General features: G+C 43.8%; 1 protein-coding gene across 3 annotated transcripts in view; it reads right to left on the reverse strand.

The window, feature by feature from the left end:
• slc44a1b (solute carrier family 44 member 1b) overlaps positions 1-27500 on the reverse strand; it is a 68731-nt gene that overhangs the window by 37893 nt on the left and 3338 nt on the right. For all 3 annotated transcript variants that reach the window (XM_030061372.1, XM_030061370.1, XM_030061371.1), the window contains exon 3: positions 18799-18941. In XM_030061372.1, the coding sequence (XP_029917232.1) occupies positions 18799-18941 (143 nt within the window). The remainder of the gene's footprint in view (positions 1-18798; positions 18942-27500) is intronic.

A 27500-nucleotide genomic window follows, 5' to 3' on the forward strand; every position in this document is an offset into this window, starting at 1 on the left:
ACACACACGCACACACACTCCATTGTCCTGTGTGCACTTAATAAAGACAGCAGCAGGCCAAACAGACCAGACACACACACACACACACACACACGGCTGGCTGCCGCGTCCCACAGAAAAATCAATGCTAGCCTGGTTAGCTGGAGTCTGGCTCAACAGCCAATCAGAGGTGAGCGCGAGCGGCCCCGGGGTCACACAGCGGTCGCCAGACAGTTTACATCACGGCACCTGGACGATGACATCACGACGACATCACGGCGCGGCGAGGAGCGAGGAGACAGAGGGCGGAGGAAAGGAAAGGAGGAGAGGAAGGAAACGAGAGGCGGCGTTCTGTCCGCTCAGAACAGAGAAGCACGGCGAGGAACGTAAACAATAAACATAAACAGGTAAACAATCAAGGAATCAAAGAATCGTCTTTTCCGTGACGGCGGGGTGTTTTAGGGGTATAAAACCACTTCCTGTGGGCGTGGCACGTGGGCGTGGCCAGCAGCCACAGAGCAGGAAGTCATAACAACAACAACAACAACAACAAAGGAAAACAGGAAGAAAAGAAAACCAAAGATAAACAGCATCAGATCATCACCTCGGACTGGCATCATCATCATCATTTTTTCAAATTAAAAGCTCAGAAAACACACCGAGCGAGAGCCGCCTTTCTCAGTGGCGAGCAGCTCCGTACAGAACATGGAGACACAACTACGAACCACACGGCAACAACAGAGGAATTTATTTATTTATTTTTATTTATTTTTATTTATCCTTTATTTTACCAGGAAGGTCCCATTGAGACACAATGTCTCTTCTTCCAGGGAGTCCTGGTCAAAATGGCAGCATAAATAAAGTTTCAAACACAGAAGGACACCAATGACACACAGACACACACAGAGGGGGGTGCCATTACACAAAGACAAAGGCTGACAAGACAATACAGGCTAATCCAGGGTTAGGATCACCAGCACTAAGCAGAGAGAGGAAAAATAAAAAAAAAAAATCAACAGCATGTTGTAGGTGGCCGATATCAGACAGTGACATTGTTCTGTAAGGACAGTATTTAACAGACTTTTAAAAATATGAATTGTAGGCAGGGAATCTAAGTTAAGAAGGCTTTGCAGCTCATTCCATGCATGTGGTGCAGAGGCATGGAAGGCAGATTTCCCCAACTCTGTCCGTGGAGAAGGAGTTTGAAGAAGAAGCTTATTTGAAGAACGCGTATTATGTGTTTGATGGCGGATGGATAACAGGAAAGCTCGGCTACATCAGATAAAAACAAGGTCAAATGAGCAAGGCTGAAAAAGTCAAACTGCAGGACTGAAATAAATAAATAAGAACAATAAGAATAAAAAAACAACATGACTGACAGACGTCGGGGTGGAAACTCGACCAGCTGCTGTGTGACTTTGACTTCAGCTCATCATGAGTTCATCTGTTCTTTATTTTTTCCAATCAATCGAAGACTCGTCCGACAGGAAGCGATCAGAGCCCACAGTGATCGCTTCACACTTCTGCCCTCGTCTGACCGGCAGCAAATGAAATCAGGGCTTTTTGACTCAGATCAATAATCGATGTGCAGCTGTGGGCCGAGGCGACGAGCAGCTGCTGTTTCCTCCCCGCCGGTCACGTTGACGAGGGAGGAAAAACCTCCTGAGCTCGGCTGACGGGGGCGTGGAAAAGGAACAAAGGAAAAAATAAAACATTTTGACGGAGGAGGGGAATGCTGCAGTCACACTCAGGCCCCGACACACACACACACACACACACACACACACACACACACACACACACACACACACAGCGACCTGATGCCAGTCAAAACACCAACTGGAGATCTGCTCACCTCAGAGTTTGTAAAGCTCCTGCTGTGTTAAATGGAGCTGATTCTGTTTTTGTTTTGTTTGTTTTATTTTTTTTAAAGTCTCCTGGCTGAGCTGAGTTAATGACATCGCTTCTGATTGGTGGAGCAGACGACGGGCGCCCGCCTCACCTACCCAGAATGCCACAGGTGCGTCAAAACACCGAGGTAATGATGAAAAAATGGATTCAGGCTGCAACCGAGCTTAACTTTGGTTTACACGAAATCTGGAAGTCTGATGATTTCCAGTTTGCTCAGCCTTCATTACCACAGGGCACGGCTCCCCTCCCCCCTCAGAAACTAGTCAAGACAATTCATCCCTGAAATATTCACTGAAATATTCCCTGAAATATTCTCTGGAATATTCTCTGGAATATTGGAATCGGCTGATATTGGCCTTATTGTCTGTCATCGATCTATCAGCCAATAAAAACTCATTTCTGCTCCTTTATGTACGAAAATAAATGCATCAGTTTCAAACAATGTAAACGACGGCGGTCTGTGAGGTCATTAAACACATCATCGCAGGAGCACGGCAGTCTGTGAGGTCATTAAACACATCACCGCAGGAGAACGGCGGTCTGTGAGGTCATTAAACACATCACCACAGGAGCACGGTGGTCTGTGAGGTCATTAAACACATCAACAAACCGGACGGTGGTCTGTGAGGTCATTAAACACATCACCACACCCTGGACGGTGGTCTGTGAGGTCATTAAACACATCACCGCAGAAGGACAGTGGTCTGTGAGGTCATTAAACACATCACCGCAGAAGGACAGTGGTCTGTGAGGTCATTAAACATATCACCACAACCGGACGGTGGTCTGTGAGGTCATTAAACGCATCACCCCAGGAGGACGGTGGTCTGTGAGGTCATTAAACACATCACCGCAGGAGCGCGGCGGCCTGTGAGGTCATTAAACACATCACCACAACCGGACGGTGGTCTGTGAGGTCATTAAACACATCACCAAACCAGACGGTGGTCTGTGAGGTCATTAAACACATCACCACAACTGGATGGTGGTCTGTGAGGTCATTAAACACATCACCACACCTTGACGGTGGTCTGTGAGGTCATTAAACACATCACTGCAGGAGGACGGCGGTCTGTGAGGTCATTAAACACATCACCAAACCCTGGACGGTGGTCTGTGAGGGTCATTAAACACATCACCACAACCGGACAGTGGTCTGTGAGGTCATTAAACACATCACCACAACCGGACGGCGGTGTGTGAGGTCATTAAACACATCACCATAACCGGACGGTGGTCTGTGAGGTCATTAAACACATCACCACAGGAGGACACATTATTCTTTTCTCTAATATCAAGATAATAATTAGATAAATTTGTGCAGACGTTACTCGCCTGGTCATCATTTGTTTTTATTTGACAAAACATTTGACAGGTGATCTGTGACACACATCGCTACAGTGCTGCCAACAGTCCGCCATCGCTCCACGTTGATGTTGGACGCAGATTAAGAATAAACATACAAGAGATTAAAGAGCGTATCTCTGAGGTCACACAGGCACAGACACGAGGTCACTTTATCGATTAAATCCTCAACAAATCTAAGATCCAACATTTCTGCTGATTCAGCGGTTACACGAGATTAAAGTGATATTGATGTTATATTCACTCTGCTGACAACCGAGGGAGCGACGGGGTCAAAGTTCAAGTCTCAGCGGTGAGCGCGGCAACAACGACGATGACATCGCTTCAAGATTAAAGCGAATAATCACTGCACCCGACCGTGAAATATGATCCTCTGCAGCGACAGCCGCCACAAATCACCACGACGTGACCTCCGACCTGAACGGGGAGCATGAAGGTGTTTGACTGACAGGTGTGGTCGGACAGGGAGACAGAAAACTTATTATTATTATTATTATCACTCAAAAACACTGAAATTCACTTATTTATCAGGAAAATGATAAGTGGCGTTTCCGTGATGCTGGCTCGCCTCAGTCCTCAGCGACGGGCTTTGTGTGCAGCATCTTATAAAACATTTATTGGAGATGCATCATCATCTCTTATTTCTGCCACCCACCACCTGAAGCGCCGGCACAGAGCGGCGTCCGAGTCCAGATTCACCAGGAACGAGTCCAGTCCGGAGCACCGTTCTCCAGTCCCCGTCCTGGTATTACTGCTTATTGCAAAGTCATTTTTAATATTAGCCTCAAATGCCTCATCTCCCTAAAATGGGCACGAGCTCAGCTGACAGGTTATATAACTCAGTAAATCATAACTACTAACGGATTAAACTAAAATTAAAAATTGTGTCATGATGTAACTGAACAGAGGGAAGCAGCTACAGGTGGCCAAAGGGTTAAAGGTCAACCCCGAGGCGGCTGAGGGACGCCCGACCCGCCCCCCCCGGGTGTCACCCTGCCCTCCTGCACATTTTCACCCACAACCGATCAGCTGTAATGAAAGCCAAAACTGCTGCCGGCTCAATTAAGGCCCCCGAGCTCGTTAAGGCTCGTTAAGGCTGACTCAGCAACGTTCAGGAGCCGTAATGGCCTCCCAGTGAAAACATTAACGATATTACCGCGGCATAATGAGCGGCTACAAATTCAAAATAATGCTGTGGCAGGATTTAAGGAGGTTTTAATGATCAATTTGGATCGCTAGACAATATTTTTGACATTTACGGTGCGGCGCACAAATCAGCCGGCGTGCCGCTTTGATGTTTGTAATAGACGCGCGTGCAGGTGGCAGACAGATGAGCTAAAAGTGTTGGGCCACCAGGAGCTGCCTTTAATGAGCTTGGGGATCCGGAGGATGAAAAAGTTTGAAAACCAAAGAGAACGCTACAGGCCTGATGCTCAGTATAATCAATATAAAATCTTTCTGAGAGTCGATGCTCTGCGGTTGCTTTGCTCAGAGAATAAATTATTTTACTTCATTCAAAGACGGCAGGCCTTAGTTTGCTCCATGGCTGTCTGCATCACCTGAAGATTAATATCCAGCAAGACTTTTGTTTCTAAACAAGGTCATTCTATTCCTATGACTTATGACTTATGATTATGTTTGTTTGTAACGTATCACAAGAAAGCTGGTAATCTCTCAGCCTAGAGGCCACACTCGGAGGCAGGACGGGTCCAACAACCAGCTTTCGCCCTGGGACCTCCCAGCGCACAGTGACGGTCGTGTTCGAGTCCTGCAAAAAATAACATTACATTACGGTACCATACCCAAGTGGTTTTTATGCCTAAGACGAACCTTACTCTAACCTTTAGCCACCAAACCCACTTCACTAAGAGAACGCTGGGTTTGACTTTACTTCCAATTCTACTTAATTTATCATAATTTATCATTGATCATTCATTTCTCAATTTATCAAAGAAACCTCTTTTTTGTAACATATTGTTGACAATAACGGAATGCAAGCACTTTAAACATGCAAAATAAATAAATAAAATAATAATAACAAATAAATAAAATTGTGATTTATTTGTGTTTTTTTCCCTTTTCCCCTGTTATTTTTCTGTTGTTTTTTTTTTTTCTATTTTGCTCCGTTATTTATTTATTTTTTTTATTCACATTTATTTTTACTTCTAGGTAAAAACGCACAAATGATCATATCATAACACATTTGTTTATGGGTATATGGATATATGGTTTAAAAAATGCAATTTGGATGAATTGTATGGAAGCCAGCTGATACAGTGGTTTCTGAGTAGTGGAGAAGGGGTAGGATTTAAATAAGCATATGCTTCTTTCTACTCCTTTTTGGACATGTGATGCCGTTAGTTTTGTTGTTTTGACAATTCTGTATTGTTTTGCATTGTGTTTTTTTTTTTTCACATGTTCAAAATAAAGCCTTCATCATTCATCTCGCTGGTTTCTCTGACATCTCTGGGCTAAAGGTACCAATGGGTATCAGTACTGGTTCCAGTATCGGCCCACATGTGACCCCGTGCTCAGCGACACATGCCGCCCGCATGCCGCCCTGTCCTTTCATGGCGTGTGCAGTATAAATATAAAGTGGCGTCGTCGACATACATGCACTCGATTCCCATGTGGCTCTTTATGTCGGCTAAATAATCAGTAACAGCTGCTAAATTAACCGTGCAACTGAGAGCAGCGACGCATCACGACGAGCAGAAATAAAAACAGAGGAAGGAGAGAGAGAGAGAGAGAGAGAGAGAGAGAGAGAGAGAGAGATTGACAGCTGTGCAGAGTCTAATTGAATCCCATGACAGCTGCTTCCTCAGTGGACTCTGCTGTCAGCTGGTGAGCCGTCACTCAAAAACCTGCACATTCTGCTGCTGATTGGCCCATGCTGTGTGTGTGTGTGTGTGTGTGTGTGTGTGTGTGTGTGTGTGTGTGTGTGTGTTTTTACTCCTTATCATCTGATCACACCTACGGCAAGCAAAACAAACCATGACTGCTGAAAAAAAAACAAAAAAAAAAAAAACAACAAAACACACACACCCATAAAGGAATAAAACAGGCACGAATGAATAAAAACATCCAAGTCATTTCTGTGTTTATCAGTGTGTGTGTGTGTGTGTGTGTGTGCATGTGTGTGTGTGCATGCATGTGTGTGTGTGTGTGTGCATCATCTGACCCCCCCGGCGGTCTATCAAGGTGTTTTAATGAAGGCCATAATTGCAGTTTAATGTGGTGATTATGGAGCAGCGGAGCTAACGGCTACAGCTAGCAGAGAGCCTGAGGACCTGAGGGAGCACACTTCCTGCTCACAGAAAACACACCGGTGGGGTAAACAGCTCACACACACTCCCGTTCACACCACACACACACACCTTCACAGACGCCTGTGTCAGATTTCCAGCGGCTCTTCTTGACGTCGGCGCTCCAAAGCCTCTAAAATCGTACAAACTGATGACTCAAGGCAGGCTGATCGTGTTCGTCCTTGAGACTTAATTTTAATTTCTGATCAATTTTCATCTTTGTTACTCAGCGCTCATCTTTAGTATTATCTACAAGTGTGTAAACCACACAAAACATCTTGTTAAAAGAGCAAAAATAGACAAAAATGCATTAAATGTAAATTAATTCCGAAGCAATTTAATCAGACAACAGATTAAGAGGCTTCACATACAAACAACTCCTTTACGCATCAGCAGCTGTCAGTGAGTAGATTTTTGTCATAGTCATAGAAAACTACAATAGCGTTATCTAATTTGGCTGCAGTACCGGTACACACCACTGTGGCGCTGTAGCATAATCAGCACAATGCATCTGGGAAGGTACTGCAGAAGAAGAAGAACAAAACCTCTGCGTTCACTAGCTACAACCATTTTTTTTTTTTACAATAAAAATGTCAGTCGTCATAATCTCTAAAATAATGAGCCTATGCTATAATACGTTCAATAAAAATGTAAATATAAGTTTGATAAAGCACATTTTATCTTCAGTTCTCCCTCTGGGGTCCCTGAAGGTGTCAGATGTGTGTGTGTGTGTGTGTGTGTGTGTGTGTTTGTGGTGTAAATCTGCTGCCGTGGTCGTGGAGCGAGGACGTTTGTTCGCTCTGAGCGGGAAGACGAGACAAAAAAAAAATCCAGAAAGTGGATCAGTGGTTGAAGCTGGAAACAAGGAGGAAGAAGAGAAGAAGAAGCAGAAACACAAACAAGAGAATCTGCTCAGCGTCAGGTTGTTGGTTCACACTGATGGAGCTGGACTGACCCTTTATACACTATATTGCCAGAAGTATTCGCTCGGCTGCCTTCACACACATATGAACATGAGTGACATCCCATTCTTAAACCATAGGATTTAATATGATGTGGGCCCATCCTTTGCAGCTATAACAGCTTCAACTCTTCTAGGAAGGCTTTCCACAAGGTTTAGGAGTGTGTTTATGGGAATTTTTGACCATTCTTCCAGAAGTGCATTTGTGAGGTCAAACACTGATGTTGGACAAGAAGGCCTGGCTCGCAGTCTCCGCTCTAATTCATCCCAAAGGTGTTCTCTCGGGTTCAGGTCAGGACTCTGTGCAGGCCAGTCAAGTTCTTCCACACCAAACTCGCTTATCCATGTCTTTATGGACCTTGCTTTGTGCACTGGTGCGCAGTCGTGTTGGAACAGGAAGGGCCATCTCCAAACTGTTCCCACAAAGTTGGGAGCATGAAATTGTCCAAAATGTCTTTGTATGCTGAAGCATTAAGAGTTCCTTTCACTGGAACTAAGGGGCCGAGCCCAACGTCCGAAAAAACAACCCCACACCATAATCCCCCCTCCACCAAACTTTACACTTGGCACAATGCAGTCAGACAAGTACCGTTCTCTTGGCAACCACCAAACCCAGACTCGTCCATCAGATTGCCAGACGGAGAAGCGTGACTCGTCACTGCAGAGAACGCGTCTCCACTGCTCTAGAGGCCAGTGGCGGCGTGCTTTACACCGCTGCATCCGACGCTTTGCATTGTGCTTGGTGATGTAAGGCTTGGATGCAGCTGCTCGGCCATGGAAACCCATTCCATGAAGCTCTCTACGCACTGCTCTTGAGCTAATCTGAAGATCACATGAAGTTTAAAGGTCTCAAGCTATTGACTCTGCAGAAAGTTGGCGTCCTCTGCGCACTATGCGTCTCAGCATCCGCTGACCCCGCTCTGTGATTTTATGTGGCCTACCACTCCGTGGCTGAGTTGCTGTCGTTCCCAATCGCTTCTACTTTGTTATAGTACCACTAACAGTTGATTGTGGAATATTTAGTAGCGAGGAAGTTTCACAACTGGACTTACTGCACAGGTGGCATCCTATTACATTACTATTACAGCACCATGCTGGAATTCACTGAGCTCCTGAGAGCGACCCATTCTTTCACAAATGTTTGTAGAAGTAGTCTGCATGCCTAGGTGCTTGATTTTATACACCTGTGGTCATGGAAGTGATTGGAACACCTGAATTCAATGATTTGGATAGATGAGCGAATACTTTTGGCAATATAGTGTATATCAGATTTTTTTAAATACCAATTTTTTTTTTTTTTTTGCAGTGGTCAGGGGGAACTGTGGTGAGAAAATATTTCAAAGCGGGCACATTATTGAATAAAGGATGAGAAGAGCCGCTGTTTGGGCTTAACGGAGGTGGAAACTGTGTCTACATGTCAGTTTAAACATTTCCATCCTTTGTTACGGAGAGAAGAAGGAACTGACGCCGCCTGTCTGTACGCAGGACTCTTACTTTGAAATTCAGCGGGTTACGCCGGCAGCGGTGTGTTGGTGTGAACGGACAGGACGCGTCCACAGAGACGCCCCGTCCAGATGTGTGCAGCCTCACGGCGTCTCTCAGCGGAGCGCCGCCCGGCCGCTCAGGGACCAATCAGAGGTGAGGCCTGCCGGCTCGGCGCGCGCACTTCCTGCTGTGAGCCGCATATAAACCTGACCGGCCAATCAGGAGGCGGAGAGCGGGACACACTGGCCTTCACACACAGCCAAGCAGCTGTGTGTGTGTGTGTGTGTGTGTGTGTGTGTGTGTGAGCAGACAGGTTAATACTGATCGGGTCAGCGTCTCGGTGCTGGAACCTGCAGGGCTTCTGTTTCATTTTGAAATATTTTCATGTTTGCTGCTTCATCCATGCAAAATGTTCTGTGTTTAACTGTGGCTAATGCTGCTGTTATTAATATTAATGCAACTGTAATTACTACTAATAATGGTATGATTATTAATACAATTACTACTGATACTGATACTCCTTCTGCAACGACTACTGCTATTACTAGTGTTATTACTTCATCTATTACTATTAATTATAACATGTTCTGTATCAAACTATGGCTAAAGCTACTGCTATTATTAAAACTACTGCTACAATTACTGCTAACACTATTATTAATATTATTACTTCAATTAATACTAATACTGATATGATTTCTTGTACTAGTAGTGCCCCTACTACTACAGTTATCAATGATACTGATAATACTTTTGCAACTACTACTGCTATTACTACTGTTATTACTGCTACTACTACTGCTGCTACTGGTAATGATAATGAACATGAATGATTATTGAAATTCTAATACTAACAGTTTGAATGAATTAAAATCTGCTCATTCAACTCAAAGTGAATGGACTTCATGTTGACAAGTTACATGGCAACACAAGCTGATCTTATCAATGTACTGCATATTACTATTATTATGTACTACCACTAATGATAGATAGATAGATAGATAGATAGATAGATAGATAGATAGATAAATTACTTTATTAATGCCCAAGGGAAAATTTAAAAATGAAGTAAATTTAAAAGTGAAGTAATACTGCTACTACTACTACTACTACTACTACTAATAATAATAATAATAATGATAATAGGCATTTAAATGTAGGCTATATCATTATTCCATTATTTTAATTGTATGAATCATTTCCCAAAGTAAGAAAATGATTCATGCAAATAAGTATTTCCTGTAAGTCATTGTTATTCAACCTACTGGTAACACTGGTAAAATACTGGTACCAGCATCGTGTGTGTGTTGAGGCTGCAGCGGGACAGTCCCATCTGTGTTCGTCTCTTCAGGACGAATCAGAGCAGGAAGAGTTTCTCACCCTGTCGGCGTTTCGCTTCACTTCCCCTCAAACGCCGTCCGTCTGTCCAGAGACTCGCCGCTCGCCGGCCGACACACGACGAAAACCTGCCGCTGCAGCTCGACCTGCACTTTAACTCCAGTGTTACGCTTTTATTTTGTAGAACCCCCTTCTTTTTTCCACCAACACGCTCTCATTCACTTCTCTCCTTGTTCCTCAGCACAGCTGCTCCTTGAGCTTCCCTGAGCAGCCACACCTCACCTGGCCTCACTGAATACTGCCTCCACTGCAGTACTGCTACTACTACAACAGCACTACTACTGCTACAGTACTGCAACAACAACTACAAGAGCCAGCTGAGGCACAAATACTTTTACTACGTCTAATTCAACACACAGCAGGAGTACATGTGCTCCTAAATACTGTGAAAAATATTCAGGAGTTTATGAAAAAACAATTCATTACACACATATTTACATTGTGTGCGAGTGTGCATGTGTGTGTGTGTCTGTGTAGTACTTCAACTACTTCAAACTACTTCAATTATTCTTAGTACTACTACCGCTGTTACTAGTACTTTGTCTACTTCAAACACTTCAAATACTGCTAGCACTACTACTGTGGTTACTAGCCTCTGACCTGCTTCCACTACTCCAACTACTCCAGCTACCACTTCAACTACTTCAAATCCTACTTCATAAGGTTCAGCTACTGTTAACACTACTACTGTTACTTCAACTACTTCAAACACTTTACTTTACAATTACTGGTAGTAATACTACTGTGGTTACTAGCCTCTCATCCGTTTCAACTACTCCAACTTTGAATACTACTTCTACTGCTAGTATTACTGCGACTTACCTCAAGTACTGCGACAAGTACTGCCACTATGACTACTGCAACACTTTCAAATATTCCTCCAACCACTACCTCAACCACTTTGAGTACTTTTAGTACAGCTACATGTATGACTACTGCAACACCTTCAAATATTACTTCAATTATTACTACTACTTCAACCCCTTCAGCAACTAATTAATACTGGCAGTTCTAGTAATACTATTTCTACTGTTATTGCCACTAGTACTACTACTATAGCTACCACTACTACCTCAGCTGCTACTCAGATTATTATCCTACTGCTACTACATATGCTACTATTTCTACTACTGTCGTTATACTGCTACATATCAGGCAGTACACCAGCAGTACACCTAATACTGTTATTAGTACTACAACTAGTACAACAAATAGTACTACTACAACACCATACTACAGGGTTTCTGTGGATGATTTCAGCATCACGTGACCGTCTGCATGCAGCTTCAGAGGCTTTTCCGCCCCGACAAGAGCAAAACTCTGCGGCGAGCGATCAATACTGAGACTTTGGGACATGAAAAATTAAAAAGAAAAAATAAAGATATTACAAAATTGGCACGAAACATCAGGTTCCAGAGGCTTTACTCCTTAACCGTCGGTATCGGTCTGATCCTCCAAGAAAATCCACGCGGCTCAGACTCAAATCAAAACAGTCACACATGAACGGACAAGTTGCCAAGCGCAGTGTGAGAGTCCTTGAATGTGAATCCTTAAGCAGAGCGCTGTTATTTATTTTTTTTATTCATTTTTATTTTTTTTATTTTTTCCCCAGAAATCCCTCACTCAGACTGAGAATTTTCAAGAACAGAGAAGAGAAAGTGCTGAGAGAATAAATCTGTGGTGCCGCGACGCCGTCATTTAAGATTCATTAACAGATACCGCCCAGGCCGTGCCTTTATCACGTGTTTTGTTCCTTTAAATAACTATGGTGAGAATTGGTCTTTTTTTTTTTTTTTTTAAACAGGATTAGGCTTCGGGTTATTGCTGATTGGGTGTTATTTCTCTATAACATTTATGTTAAAGGAAGGAGAGAGCGAGGGCAAAGGCGGTGGAGATGGAGAAAGAAAAGATAGGGTGCTGAAAAGAGACAGAAGGGCTGGCGGCGAGAATGACGGCAGAAAATGAAAGAGAGGAGTTAGAGAAGGAGGTCAAAGGAGAAGCAGAGAGAGAGAGAGAGAGAGAGAGAGAGAGAGAGACCTAGAGAATCAATGGGATGCTGGCCCAGTTTAGCAGACAGCAGACAGGACCGTCCTTGTACAGTATCAGACGCTTCGCCCCTTTCCTCACAATAAGAAACCATGGCACTGCCTGACTCCAGCTCACTCGCTCGCTCGCTCTCTCTCTCTCTCTCCCCCTCCCCTCCCTCTCTCTCTCTCACTCTGGGCTGCGAGCGAACATGACACACGGGTGACTTCTGGGTGTCGACGCCATCTGTGTGATGAGCGATGGGCGTCGGGCGGCTTATCGGTGTTGTGTTTGTTGCGGTACGGCAAGCGAAGCCGAAACACGGAGAAGCAACAGCGGCTTCGCAGTTTTATCGCAAATCTGCAACCGACCAGCCGTGTCTCCATCATGGAGGAACAACTGGAGAATAATCTGCTAGTTAGAATAATGAGCAAATGTGTGAGAGACATTTTTTTTTTTAACGCCTCACCATTCAGACGGCCCACCGCTCAGAGGCTCAGTTTTAAAGCTACTGGTATCATATGAGACTATTCCTATTTCCAGCGGGGTCCCATGACCTCTGACCTCCAGCTGTGTGAATGAAAATGGGTTCTCTCCCCTTTGCAGACACGCCCACCTTCTGCTAATCCCATGCAGTTTGGGCCCCAAAGCCTGCAGTCCACATGTGTTCTTGTGGCCTGTTGTAAAATGGTGTGTGTGTGCAGACTGGGGCCTAAACAGTCTTGGAGCTGCATCAGTTGGCTTTGACTGGAAAGCTGAGACTCTTGTGGATTCAATGAGCCACATTTGATTCCTGTGTGATGATGTTGGCCCCCATAGCAGCCATTTCACTGCAGGCAGAGACTTTTGTCAAACTGGACGTCGCTGTAGAAAATGACCTCTAGTGACCTCTAGGAGAATCACAGCCTCATCAAACTTTACAGCCAAAAACTGGAGGAGGATTCAAAACACAAAAACAGGTTTGATCGGGAAATTTTCATCCAAAATTGGTATTCATCAGACACATTCCCTCATACATCTCATGCACACTCAGTGTCCACTTATCGGCTCCACCTGTACAATCTAATCCAGTCTAATCCAACTGTTGTGCCCTAAAGTTTCCTCTCCTGCTGCTTGTAATGCTCAGCTTGTCTTGTCGTCACGGTAACAGAGGTGTTCATTCACTTCTGTGTTTGGCATTGCGCTCATAGTTAGTGCTGCACTTTACTGACAGCTGTTTCCACTATTCTGTCCCCCCTCATTGTATATAAATATGGAGGGACAAAAAATCAGAAACCCCTCTCAGTATAATGCAGTCCAGTAGCAGACCTCTGCAAACTACAGCCTCAGTAATAAACACAGAATTAAAGAGACACATTCTGCACAATGTCAACACAAACTGAACATTATAAACTTTGTTAAAAGGTAGAAGTTATGGCAGAGCTGCTGAGCTGAGCTGCATTAGATTGTACAGGTGGATCTGATAAAGTGGACACTGTGTGTGTGTGTGTGTGTGTGTGTGTGTGTGTGTGTGTGTGTGTGTGTGTGTGAGTACATGCCTGTGTGTGTGTGTCTGCAGGCCTGTAGAACGCCTCCTGCTCTTAGCTATGCTCTGCCCCCACTGTGGATACTGTTGAAAATGTATGAATGTGAACCAGGCCACCGCTGAATAAGAGCAGGGAGTTCAGGTTTTTAAAAAATGTATATTTCATCATCTTCCTGTTTTCCTTGCAGGCAGACCTGGTGGAAAAAATAGACAAACTGAGGCGCAGAGTAATTTTGGAGGCATTATAATGTGGCCACGTGACTCAGTGTGCTCTCAGCAGGACCGGGAGAGAGTTCTCAGCGCCGATGAGTCAGAGCGCTGCCGGCCAGCCTTTAAACACACATCAGTCAGCGTGGAGGAGGAACCATCCTGCCATGCAAATGAACCGGGCCGCCAAAATACCCGCTCGCTCCCGAGGGACGGAAGCGGCGCCGTGCGCTTTAACTAAGAGGCAGAGGGAGTGAATCTGAGCCGGGCCGCCGGTGGCTCCGCGGGGTTTTCACATCACAATTTATTCTAACGTCTCCAGGCTCCAGCGACATGAAAAGGACCTGAAGTTCCCACAGAAATCCAAAATAGTGTTGGCTTTACCAGAGCTGCCCCCTGAGAGTCAAATCATCAGGCAGAAACCTCCACAGTCGACTCAGAAGAAGGAGTCAAAGAGATTTTTGTGTGTTTGGTTTCGTCTTTTAGATAGTTACTGTGCATTGCAATATTACAATAAAACAAGACACATTCTCTTAAAGGAGTATTCCAATGTTTTGGCCTTTTTTCTACTTCCCCAGACTGAGACCAGATGTTGGACACCATCTTCACCTCGGTACGTCCAGTGGTTCAGCTCCTATGGGTAGCATTTCCTGTTAGCTTAGCATAAAGACTTGAAGTCTATGGGAGTCATTAGCCTAGCTCTGTGTAAGTGAAAAAATAAACGTTGGATCTGTCTGAGTCACACAGCGGATCATGTGGAGGTGAGATGCACGTCGGATACAGACCTAGACTTTACTTACTGGGATTTTACAGTACGGCTGGACAGTTCGGTTACAAAAAAATTAATTTTACAGATATTGCGATTGTGACACGATTCACAATTTTGGTAGGAAACGTCGTTTTTACATCATAATTTTCATTTCCACTGAACAAACTCTAAAACTGATGACACTGTGATGTTTACTGGAGTCTGCACCAAACTCATTTTTTTCTTGTGTCTGGAGAAAATGATCTGTGTGTCAGGGCATCTCTGTGACACCACAGAGGCACACTTTATTTACATCAGTGTTTTGTCACATATTTTACCTTTTTCAAAAAATTGCACCTCTTGCGATTGGGATTTTGTACTTGGCCATATTTCAACAATATTTTGATAAATTGTGTAGCCCTAAAGAAGGTTAGGCTTAGCTAATGATTGACAGCTACTACTACAGGGACTCCTGCGACTGTGCCGCTGCGGAAAATCCTGTCCACCTACAGGCATAAAAATAATATTTATATTATTGCTTATTTTGGCTTTGCGATAATGTTTTTTTTCTATTCCAGTCCAATGCAACATGAGGATGACCATATAAATAAGGAAACTCTGATACACCGTCACTCATCATCACAATGCACCTCTGTCAACCACACATAGAAATAAACATCGTAATGATAAAGATGGACAAAATAAAGCCAATCAAGTCAGTAAATGACATCACCAATCGCCGGGAAGCTCCTCCCCCAGTCTGATGAACCACAGAGACGCTGAGATCAACAGGATGAAAAGCAGCACAAATGCTGTTCAGATTCCCACATCAGAGGGCTGGACTACGGAGCCGGATTAACAGACTAGCGAGGAGCTCACTGTGTCCCGACGGCGGCTCTCTTTAGACCCCGCCTCATCGCCACGGTAACAGATGCTGCAAACATAACCTGCTCCGGACCGGGTCATGTTCACAGTTTCAGCTTTAAATCTGATTTTTTTTTCTCTGTTTGCTTCAGGTAATGCGTCTGTTAGCCCTTTAAATCTGACACAGAATATCATCCACAAAACACCAGAATAATAATCCACAGCCGCTCCGTCCTGCTCTGAGGGAGACTTTTGTGTTTGCTCCTTATTTGCTGCCAAGTTTGACCCTGCAGGTACCTCATCTAATAAAACACCAGGTCTATCACACAGAGGCCTAATATGACATCAGTTACATTTATTTCACTTGATATTGACAAAAGCTATATTGATTTACATGAATCCTTCGTTATAGGCTAGTGTGAGTCCTAAATTCAATGCAAGAGTGTAATGTTAATTAATAGAAATAAAATGGAAGATAATTTAAGAATTTACACGAGCCACAATTTCCTGCTAACATTCTTCTCTGGCCTCATTTGCAGCCGCAGTGATAATTTTTTGTCCTCATAGCGCTCCATGATGACAGTTTTAACGTGAAGCCGCTCAGAGAAGAGAGTCGCGCTGCACAAAGCCAGCTGACAGCCGCCGCCCTGATACCGGTTATGTCTAATCGGGGCTTCAGTTTTGGTCGAGCCGGCTCACACCAAGAAAGCAAGGCTCTGTGGAAACGAGGCAGGGACTCACATGAAATCACTAATCAATAAGAAACTCGATCCTGAGTCGCTCCTGTACATGTGACCCTGGGATCAACAGACGTCAACAATAAAACTAACCCTAAGCCAGCACACTTCAGCGCACAGGACGTCGCTCACCAAGCTGGGGGGTGAAATGTATGCGACAAATTTCATCATATAACATATATACAGGGTTTCCACTACATGTAATTCATCGTGCCGCCACACCTTCGGAATGATGATTTTTTTTTCTTCCAGATGTTAAAACAATTTTAAATGGATATATATACACATATATAGGCTATGTAGCCTTTATTTGCGCAAATATACTTATTATAATCAGTTTGAAATGATAATTTAAATATCATGAAATGTTACATTACACTGCAATTAACTTTAGTCATCACCCGCCTGTTTGATTATTACTGCTGCGCGCTCGCAGAGGGAGAGAAAAGGGCAAGAGAAAGGTACCTAGGCAAGATTAAATTTAATCCATTTTTTTGGGCAAGCCTGTGAAAATGACCCTAATGTTATCGTTAATGTTAACATTGCAGCCTATAATTGCCAAATAAAATGCAATCTATTCTTTAACGCGGAATATCACCAAATTTGACATAATTTGAATTTTGTGTGGAATTTTTTTTGTGTGGAATATGAACGTATGTCTGGGGAAAATCACATGGAGGGAAGCAAATCTGGGTGGCACAACCCCTCCAGTGGTTTCACCTGCACCACCAAGAAAAAACATTACAACAACTGCATTACGATGCTGAAGCCCTCCCCCACAGTTTCAAAAAAATCCTAGAGGAAACCCTTTATATACATTATTTGAAAATAACCCTATTAACTATCTATTGCCACATCGCTCCCATTCTCCTGTATCCAAGCCCAGCGTTGTTTATTCTTAACGCCGTTATCGACATGTTTGCTGTCTTCCCGGGGCTTCATGACCATTTTACCATTCTTCTGTCTGATAACAGCAGTGACAGCCAAGGTCACGGCAGGCCCGGTAAAAACCAAACACGGCCACGTCGACCACAAACCAAAACTCCAGACAGAAGCCACATCCTGCCATGACTTTTTATCTTAGAATTAAATAACTGACAGATGACAAAAATGCCTCAAGCTGTTGGTTTAATTTTTAGGGATGCACAATATTTGATTTTTTTTTTTTTTTTTCTTGGCTGATAATTGATATGCTAATATTTTCCAACTCTTTTGGCTGATTTATGCACATATTTGTCCCACCTAATTGCAGGGAACATCAAGTTTCTCCTGTAGTGGAATTAAGATTTTATTATTACGTCTGTACTCTTATTGTGAAGGCCCACTGGTGTGATGCAGTCAGTGCTTTTCAACATGTACACATTCACAGAGCATCATAATTAAACTACTACTAATACAGTTTCCCCTCGGGGATCAATAGACGTTTTCTGATTCTGATTCTATTATGTTATGGAAAACGTCATTTTTATTTTTATGAACCATTTCCCTCCAAACCCATCAGGTTCATCCTGCTGAAACAGGTTTGGATGATGCTTCCTGAGAAGGAAATCTGACCTATTTCACGAGTTGTAACCCACGTAAATAAAATGTAATCCGTGTCCACGGGGAGCGCCTCGTACAACCGGGCAGCAATTAAACGCATCTCCTCGGCCGCCGGCTGCCTGCTCGCGTTTAGGCCAGCATCGAGCATTTAGGTCGAATTAAAGCATCGTGTTATCAGCCTGTCATATCGGCAAGAAATCTGGAGTATTATTTTAATGCTACGACAGGGCATGTCTGCTCTCCCCGTCATCATTTGCCATTTTTACGGAGCCATTTGCAGCAGCTATTAGCCAAAACTATATAAGGACAGGAATACAAACAGCAAAAGAGAAAAAAATCACTGGAAAGAGGTGGGATTATCTCCTCCCTCTGGCTGATTTTTCATCTTGAAGAAAAACAGGATTTGAACATTGAAGAGGAGACTGAAGGACGTGGCATTAAGGATATTTTCTGCAGTGAAGGTAATGTGGTAATTATACCGAAAACGTGCCGATATTATTATTATTATGAATAAATCTGTCGTTATCTGCACCTTACTACAACTGCTTCCTTCTTGTTGGTGACGTCAGACTTCAGGAAGGCAGAGGGAATCATCAAACCACGTAAAGAACAGTATTTTCAGGTAGGACATTCAAACGCACCCTCTTTCCCACAGGCCCTGAATGCAGCACCACAGTCAGTGTATCTCAGTGACACACACAGCACCAGCAGCTGCTGCCCACAGTAAAAACCCAGGGGACACTCACTTCCTGTCGGTGTGGTCGAGGCCGCTGAGCCTGACGCCCTCGATCTGCTCGTTGCGCTGGCCGCAGGTGTTGCCGTAGCTGTCATATCCGAAGACGAGGCGCGCGGCGCCCCCGGTGACGATGGTGAACCCACAGATGCTGCCCTGCAAGAGAAGAAGAAGAAGACGAGCCGCCGTGAGCGTCCGGGCTGAGACTGCAGCTCGGCGATCAGCTGATCAACAGGAAATTAATCGGTTACAGTTTTGATAACAGAGCTGAAACAAAAAAATTCATTAGCGATTATTCCGCCAATTTTTTCTTGATAATTTTCTTTTCTGTGGTACAATCTACACAAATGTCCAGGACTAATTATTGGACCTCAAGGTAATTTTGTGAACCTTTTTCAGAGCCAAAAAAAGGTCCATATATGTTCCCAGGCAGAAAAAGACACATATATGTAAAGTTTCCTCTAAATGTTGAGGTACAGCGTTTGTTAGGCCAAATACAATGAATGAACACATAAATAAATCAATAAATAGAGGAAAATATCAATTTAAGGTAAGGAAATGAATGTGTAGATTTTTGGATAGGAAAACAGGTGATATAATTCTCCAGTCAACACTGTAGTTATAACACAGGAACAAAACTGGGCTCTATAACCTACAAACCTCAGAGACCCCGGTGGCTTTAATTTCTGAGAGTGCACCCAACTTGTAACCATAGCAACGTCAAAAAGCACAGCTGTCAAAGCTTACTCATTATCAACAAGCACAGCTGAGATATCGAGAAGAAGAATTACATCATGAGGACAGCAGAAAGCCTAAAACCTGGCATAAACATTCAGGTTTGGGTGCAAAACGTTCACCAAAAATGTGTGCACATTTTTATTTTCCATAGTTGGCAAATGAATGAAGTGTAAGCGAGATTATTAACTTGTAGGTGTATGTTAAACAGTTTTACACACACCTACATAATAATATGAATTGAGAATAATAATATGAGTTAATAATATGAGTTGATTATCCTGATTTAATCCATTAAAAACAGTGAAAAATGTCGATCACAGTTTCCAACAGTCCACAAGGTGATAACTTAAAAAATAAATTTATTTTACTGTCACAGGGGACTAAAGAAACCAGAAAATATTCACATTTTAGAGGCTGGAATCAGAGAATTTGGGCATTTTCTTCTTCAAAATGACTCAAAATGATTAATATGTTACCGAAATAGTTGGCGATTAATTAAAAAGTTGGCACCTAATCGATTATTCGACTAATCGGTGCAGCTCTAACATCATTTATCGAGTAAAAGCAGCAGCTGGCGGATTCACGCACACGGAGGTGAGCCTGCGTCTGCTGGCGTCGAGCCGCCATGACCTCAAAGTGAAGTTCTGCTTTGTGTGATAAAACCTCCTCATCTGCTCTTTTCTCGTTTCCGCTCCATTTCCTCAGGTTTTCTTACTATTTGCTGCCGCGATGCCCCACTTTCCCCACCGGAGTCATTAAAGTTGCATCTTTCATCTATTTCGGTCGAACTTTTCAGGTAAAATGCGGCTGCGTGTGACGTTTGGCGCCGCTTCCCGTGGAGCCCGTCGAGCAGCGATCGAGGCCGCAGGTTGAAGCCGTCAGCTGTCTGCCGCCGCTCTGACGGGGAGCAGGAAACCTCCTCAGCCTCACAGTGTGTGTGTGTGTGTGTGTGTGTGTGTGTGTGTGTGAAACCTCCTCATTTATCTCTCATCTTTCCCTTCTTCGTCGTGTTTTTAATCCGCTGCTCCGCCGAACCGAAGGAAACCAGAGTGAAGCTGAAAGACGGCGAATCCTCTGATCTGACGGACGGACGGACGGCGGCGGCGGTTTGATTTTTTTAATCACGACAACAGAGAGAAAACTTTCACTTTGCCTGCTTCAGCGAGAATGATCCGATCTGATGAGAGGACGACGGGAGGAATTCAAAGTGAAGTCAGTCGGGACAGACGGAACAGAGACATCAGGTGGAGGCGGAAGACGAAATGATGAAACCCAAAGTAAAATCAGCAGCAGGACCGAAGCGTTCTCTCAAAACGCTGAGTTCAGTGCAAATCAGAAATCCCTGCTGCACAGACTTCTGGTTTCCCCTCCTGGAGTTACAGGTGCGATCCTGCAGAAAGATCACTGATGTCTGAAATCTAAGAATTCAGAGAATATCTGTCCGTTCTGCATGTTCGCTGGAAAAAAAATAATCCTGCGTGGGTCAGGGCTGCACGACTCTTCCTATAATCGAATCGTAATTTTTCAATAAAAATATTTCATTGTGCTCGAATAAAACAACCAGACAGGACAGGAAAACAGACAAAAGAACATATCAAAGTGCTTGACTTCAAATTAAAAGTCCCTTGTAACAAAAAAAAACACCTAAATTCTCTTTTCCTGTCTTGAGGGCGAGTGACAGCGACGAAATCTGACCGTTGATTTCAGATGTCAGCGATCTTTCTCCAGAATCGCTGACTCTCCAGAATGCAGAGTTTCTACTTCTTCTTCTTCTTCTTGGCATCCGTTTTTGAAAATCCCGGGATTTTCCTTGTGTGAACAAACGCCACCAGATTCCCGAGTTGTTGAGCTCCAGAAAACTAGAATCATGACACATCGGGCAGGTCTGTCTCATCCTGCTGAGATCTGAAAAATTTGAAAAGCGTTTTCATGAACGCCCGGGAAACAGACGCCTTCAGATTTGGACGTGGGAAAGCTGCGCTCACATTTTGAAGGCAGGCGTCGCACACTGAGCGACTGCACTAAGCAACAGCATCACATTAGAGACGCCTGCATTTTTTTTTTTGTAATCACCTCGTCTTTCCGCTCGACCCTCCTGATCTGCTGCTGCTCTGAGAAGAACCACGTCTTGATGGACTCGGCCAGAATCTCAGATGCTTGCGGGCTGAACAGCAAGTCTGGACGTTTGTTTTTGTCTGAACCCGACCCGAGACGGGAGCAGAGGAACCGAGCCCGACCCGAACCCGACAGGCGTTCTTGTTTTGTGTCTGACACTGAACCCGACCCGAGCCTCAGATTTCATTCGTCCTCCATCACTCCATCACATTTACCACCTGAATTAATGTTTTTGTCCGAACCCAACCCGACGGGTCCTGACGGGCTCAGGTCGGGTATCCACCTGCAGGTCACAGCCAGACGCACCACCTATCAGGTCCAGATTCACATTAGTACATGCATGAATGTTAGCTTCTTAGCTTCTTAGCAAATCATTAGCTCGTCAGCCCCTCGCATTAACTAATTATTAGCTCGTTAGTGTCTTTGCTCGTTAGCTAATACGAGCTAAAACAAGGTTAAGGTGAGGTTAAGGTGAGGTTAAGGTTAGGGTTAAGGTTTTGCTCGGACGTGGATTTGACCTCGAGGGTCTCACGGGAAAATCCGTGTTTTGACCCGTCTGCCACCCCGCGTCCCGACACACACTCTGCCGCCCCCTTTCCTCCACGTCACCTCACTGCTCTTTCAGCCGCCTGCTGTTCCGTCTGGCATCTTTGCCTCGATGCTGAGCCGACTGGCCTCACCACAGCCTGACATGCTCTGATGAAGTCTGACCGAGGAAACGTCCTGCCAGCCTCTGACTGGGAGACGAGGACCTGCGAGCCTCTGAGCTGCAGATTAATATGAAACCAAAACCTCTTCTCATGTTTTTCGACAACAGTTTCTATTCACGATCAATCGGATTCTTTTGAACGGCTCTTTAGTCTGAACGATGGGAATCGAGTCATAGGTGAGAGCCCTTCTTTTTATCGCAATTTTCACCGTCGTTACTCTGCCTCTGACTGGCCAACCCTGAAGAATGATTTATGCTCGTTTCGGTGTCCAACTCCGGCGTGGATGGCGCTGAGCGGTGGTTCAAATAGACCTCCGTACCCGCGCCGTGCACCTCGCGGTTTGTCCAACAACACGGCACGGCGCCATGGAGGCCATGGAAGTGATGTTTCTTGCCATTGCAACAGCACAAACCACGAGTGGCCTGCCGTTTGCAGACACCGTGCCGTGCCGTGAGCACCATGAACGCAACATGGAGCCTAAACCAGCTTTAACCCTAAACGCCGTCCTGACCACAGCCTTAACCAACCAAAACCAACCGAGGCGACGAGCACGAGCCAATCAGAGACAGAGCAGAGAGGCGGGGAGGCGGGGTAACAAAGTCAGACTCAGAGGGAGACGACGTGTGAGGAAGAAAGAAAGAAAGAAAGAAAGAAAGAAAGAAAGAAAGAAAGAAAGAAAGAAAGAAAATGAGCCAAACTGGAAACGTAGCAGCATTTGGATGCACTTCAGCATTTTTAAAGGCAATGATAAAGCCGAGTGTGATATTTACAAATCAAATATATGAACAGCCGGTCTTTTGAACGGTTCCTCGAAAGGAACAGAGCTAAAACGGTTCCTGTCAAAGAGCCTTGATTCCCATCACAAGTGGTCAAAATGCAGCTCAGCTATCAGGGTTAGCCTGTCATGTAAAAACATTAACTCGGTCGTCTGATTGGCTCTGTGTGGAAAAAGAAAGTTTAGGCTTCTGTCCAGACCGTCGTGCAAATTCTTTAACTAAAGACTGACTTGTCAGGAACTTGCTGATGACAGCAGAAAAATCATAACTGGCCTCAGAACCAATTTTAATGTTCAAATTCCAGTCAAACGTCAAAAATAATAATTCATTAGAGATGCAAACTGCCAGTCAAATGCACAAACGCCGCATTTATTTAAGAGCTGATTGAAGTGAGCACATCGCCACTCCTCATTCTGCTCTTCAGACTGCTGGTGTGCTGTTAGCTCACACACACACACACACACACACACACACACACACACACACACACACACACACACACACACACACACACACACACACCAGGCAGAAGACAGTGAGTGTGAGCAGCAGATTTAGTGCGGCTGGTTGAAGAAGCCGTGTCTGGAGGATGTCTGGAGTCTGGATCCTCCCCGGTGAAACACGACCGGCTCGTCTTCACTCCTCAGTTTTACAGACAGAACACCATCGACCCAGACGGCCACACAAAAAAAAAAAGTGAAAAACAGAAAAAAAACACATGTTGACTGTGGGATGACTCAACTCTGCCTCTTTGAAATGCGCCGCCGGCCCACCGCGCCTCGCTTTCAGGTGCGAAGAAATGAATATTATGCAAATGCAGCCATTAAAACAAAAACTCCAGTCCAGCTGCAGTTTTCAGCTGAGCGATACGGACCAAATCAAATATCACGATACATGTGATGATGTAAATATGACAATACTGTAGGATGTTTGCATAATCTATTTAGACACAAACCAGGACAACACTTCTGTCAGATCATGACACTGATATCCAAAATCCCATATCACAATATCAACACAATGGTTTGTTCATATCCACACATTCAGGCAGGTTTATGAACTGATTTATACTGAGGAATGTGGGCAGTGGGGAAAAGAGTACTGCAAACTGCTGCTCCAGTAGAAGTACTGTTCCTCTGCTGGTATGTGACTGCAGTAGAAGTAGAAGTACTGTCACTCTGCTGGTATGTGACTGCAGTAGAAGTAGAAGTACTGTTCCTCTGCTGGTATGTGACTGCAGTAGAAGTAGAAGTACTGTTCCTCTGCTGGTATGTGACTGCAGTAGAAGTAGAAGTACTGTTCCTCTGCTGGTATCTGACTGCCGTAGCGGTACTTCTTGTCTTTGCTGACCGAGCTTTTATTGTGAAAAGTTCCACAGCCTGTCATCGACCATCTGTTCTCTGTGATGGATCTGATTTAAAATGCAGTGAAGGACAAAACTCAAGCAGAAATAGACTGAAGGAAAAGTCAAAGTACTGACTTTAAAAAAAAATACCCCAATAAGTACAAGTACACAAAAATGTTCCTCAGTTACAGTAACGTGAGGAAGTGTAATTAGTTACTTCCACCTGTGTGTGTGAGGTTGTGTAAAAATGCAGGAAATCGGTTTTCAATTGCTGAATATTTTTTGGACCCCCCTACGGTCGTGTCCTGGGACGCCCAAACTCTGTGTGTGTGTGTGTGTGTGTGTGTGTGTGTATGTGTGTGTGTGTGCAGAGACCCTGCCCTCTGCCTGGATTTTCTTGTTTCACTGAGCTCGGGACTCGTCTGGGCGTCGGCCTTTGGGAAGCAGGTGTGCAGCTCCCAGCCAATCACAGCACAGCACGGTGCCAGATCAACAGCACCACGTCCAATAGGAAGCTACGAAAATCATGGACGCGAAAAAAAAAAAAAAAATGTAGCAAGGAGAGTGAATGTGGGGTTGGCTTTCACTGAGGAAGAGGAGGAGGAGGAAGAGCGACGCCACGCTGCTGGTCGGTTTTCTGTTGGACAGGGAGGGGCTGACGGGACAGATTTTTTTCCTAAGACGCCGACGTTACATTTTGCGCGTGTTTCGTTCCGTCACCATCCTAGGAAGCAAAAGCTTATGGCCAAGGGGGAGGAGCCAACTTTACAAATTCTGTTCTCATTCTGTTTTTAACGTGTGATTTGATGATGTGAGCCTTTCAAAGGTTAAAAAAGGTAAAAAATAAAAAAAAAGGAATGGATTTGTTTTTCCTAATAAAATTTCCTAAAAAGGTAAAAAAAAAAAAAAAAAAAAAAGGAATGGATTTGTTTTTCCTAATAAAATTTCCTAAAAAGGTAAAAAAAAAAAAAAAAAAAAAAAAAGAATGGATTTGTTTTTCCTAATAAAATTTCCTAAAAAGGTAAAAGAAAAAAAAAAAAAAAAAAGGATGGATTTGTTTATCCTAATAACAATGAATCTTATGCATGATCACATCTGAGCTCAACAGAGGTCTGCCACAGCATGGAGAGCTAACAGTAGCTTGGTAACATGGGCAGCAGCTGTAGCTAGATTTTTGCGATCCATCCGTCCTTTTCATTCATTTTCATATCAAGAGCCAATATAAACAGAACATCTACAGAGGCTTCACGTCGTATAAGACGCAAAAACACACAAAGAAAAGACCGTAAAAGAAAAGGAAAACAATCATGGAAACCAAAAAGGAAAACAAAATCATAACCGTCCCTACGACGAGTCTCTTTCCACCCTCGCCGCTCCACACAGAGGTGCCCTCCCTCCATCCCTCCACCCCTCCACCTAGAGCTTTTTGAGGACATCGCCAACCAGTCATTTTCCCTTCCCCAGAATCCTCCTTGGCAGGACCTGATCTGTGCAGGGATCATTTATAAATATGAGCCAACAGGATATCAGTTAGGGACAGAAACACAGTGTAACGGGCGGAGGGGCGTGACTGTTCAGGAACCTGTGACCGTCATACTGCCTGAGTTTCTGTAATTTACAGCTTCCAATGTGCAGCATGACGTCGCCATTAAAGATAGATAGACAGATAGATAGATAGATAGATAGATAGATAGATAGATAGATAGATATACTTTATTGATCCCAACCAGGGAAATTCTGGTGTTCCAGCAGCAACAGTAGAAACATATAATAAAGTTAAATAAAATAGAATAAAGGCTAAATATGTACAATAAAGAAGCTGTTTTCCAGGTGGTAAAAGTAACGGGAGGTTCCTTTTTTGTGTTTGTGTTTGTTTGGTTTTTTTTGGTTGAAGGCTTGAAATTTTGCATAAAGCATCCCAGAGGTCACTTCTTGGAAACCACTACGCTGGCAAATTCTGAGCGCTCACCTTCCCAGTCCTCTGCAACCTTTCTACGTGTGCAAATAAATGAGGAAGGCATCGCTTTTGCCTCTGTGAGGTTTTTCTTTTTTTTTTTTTTTTTTTTTCCCTCCTGGTGGATGCCGGCCATAAGAACACCATGTGGCAGAAACAGTCTGAGGTCTGGCTGCTTTTATTAAAGCTGCCTGCGACAGCCCGCTGTGCAGAATCTGGGACGAGAGAATAAAATAACTGCCACGTCCAGCAACACCTTGAGCCTGACAGAGCTCTGAACACACACAGCGTTATGAGATGGGACTGTTATGAGGAGTATAACAGTGCAACCAAGCATGATAAAGTCACTATATGTCTCTATAGGAATATTACAGTGATGACACAGAAAAAAAAAACATACAAGGCCCCACAAGGTCACTACAAACCCACTATTTAGCTGTAATAATACTGCTGGAATATTGGAGTAATACCATAAAACTAAATGATATAGTGTCACAATAAACTCACTGAGTATCTTGAAATCCCTTTAAGAATATTATACATAATTGCAATAGGAGATTAAAAGAAAACATACTAAAGTACCACAGTAACATTACAAAACATACTGTGTCCCTGTACGAATATCATAGGAATATTACAGCAATAACAAAGAGATAAATATTATCAAACACCATAAAACCACCAATAAACCTCCTGAGGGAATATTAGAGAGTATGGAAAACCCCAAATGCACCATAGGGTCAAACAGCATGGTCCAATAGAGAGATTATAGGAATATTATAGAAATATTACACAGTAACAGCATGGAAATTCCAACCACCACCTATAAACTGACTCTTGCGCACCACAGACACTTTCACACAGCTGCTACCTTATTAAATACTATATGTTCATTATTAACATACCATATTCAAAAGTAAGATTTAAGAAATATTACATAAATATTAGAGTGCTACCATGGAAATATCAATGTTTAATATATAAATACAACTCACTATTGTGCACGTGCACGTGTCTTCAGGAATATAAAGCGAGGAAAGAAGCCGACATGTATAACACAGCCAAAGGAAGATTATT

The sequence above is a fragment of the Myripristis murdjan genome, chromosome 10 (genome assembly GCF_902150065.1).
Source record: "Myripristis murdjan chromosome 10, fMyrMur1.1, whole genome shotgun sequence".
Taxonomy (NCBI): Eukaryota; Metazoa; Chordata; class Actinopteri; order Holocentriformes; family Holocentridae; genus Myripristis; species Myripristis murdjan.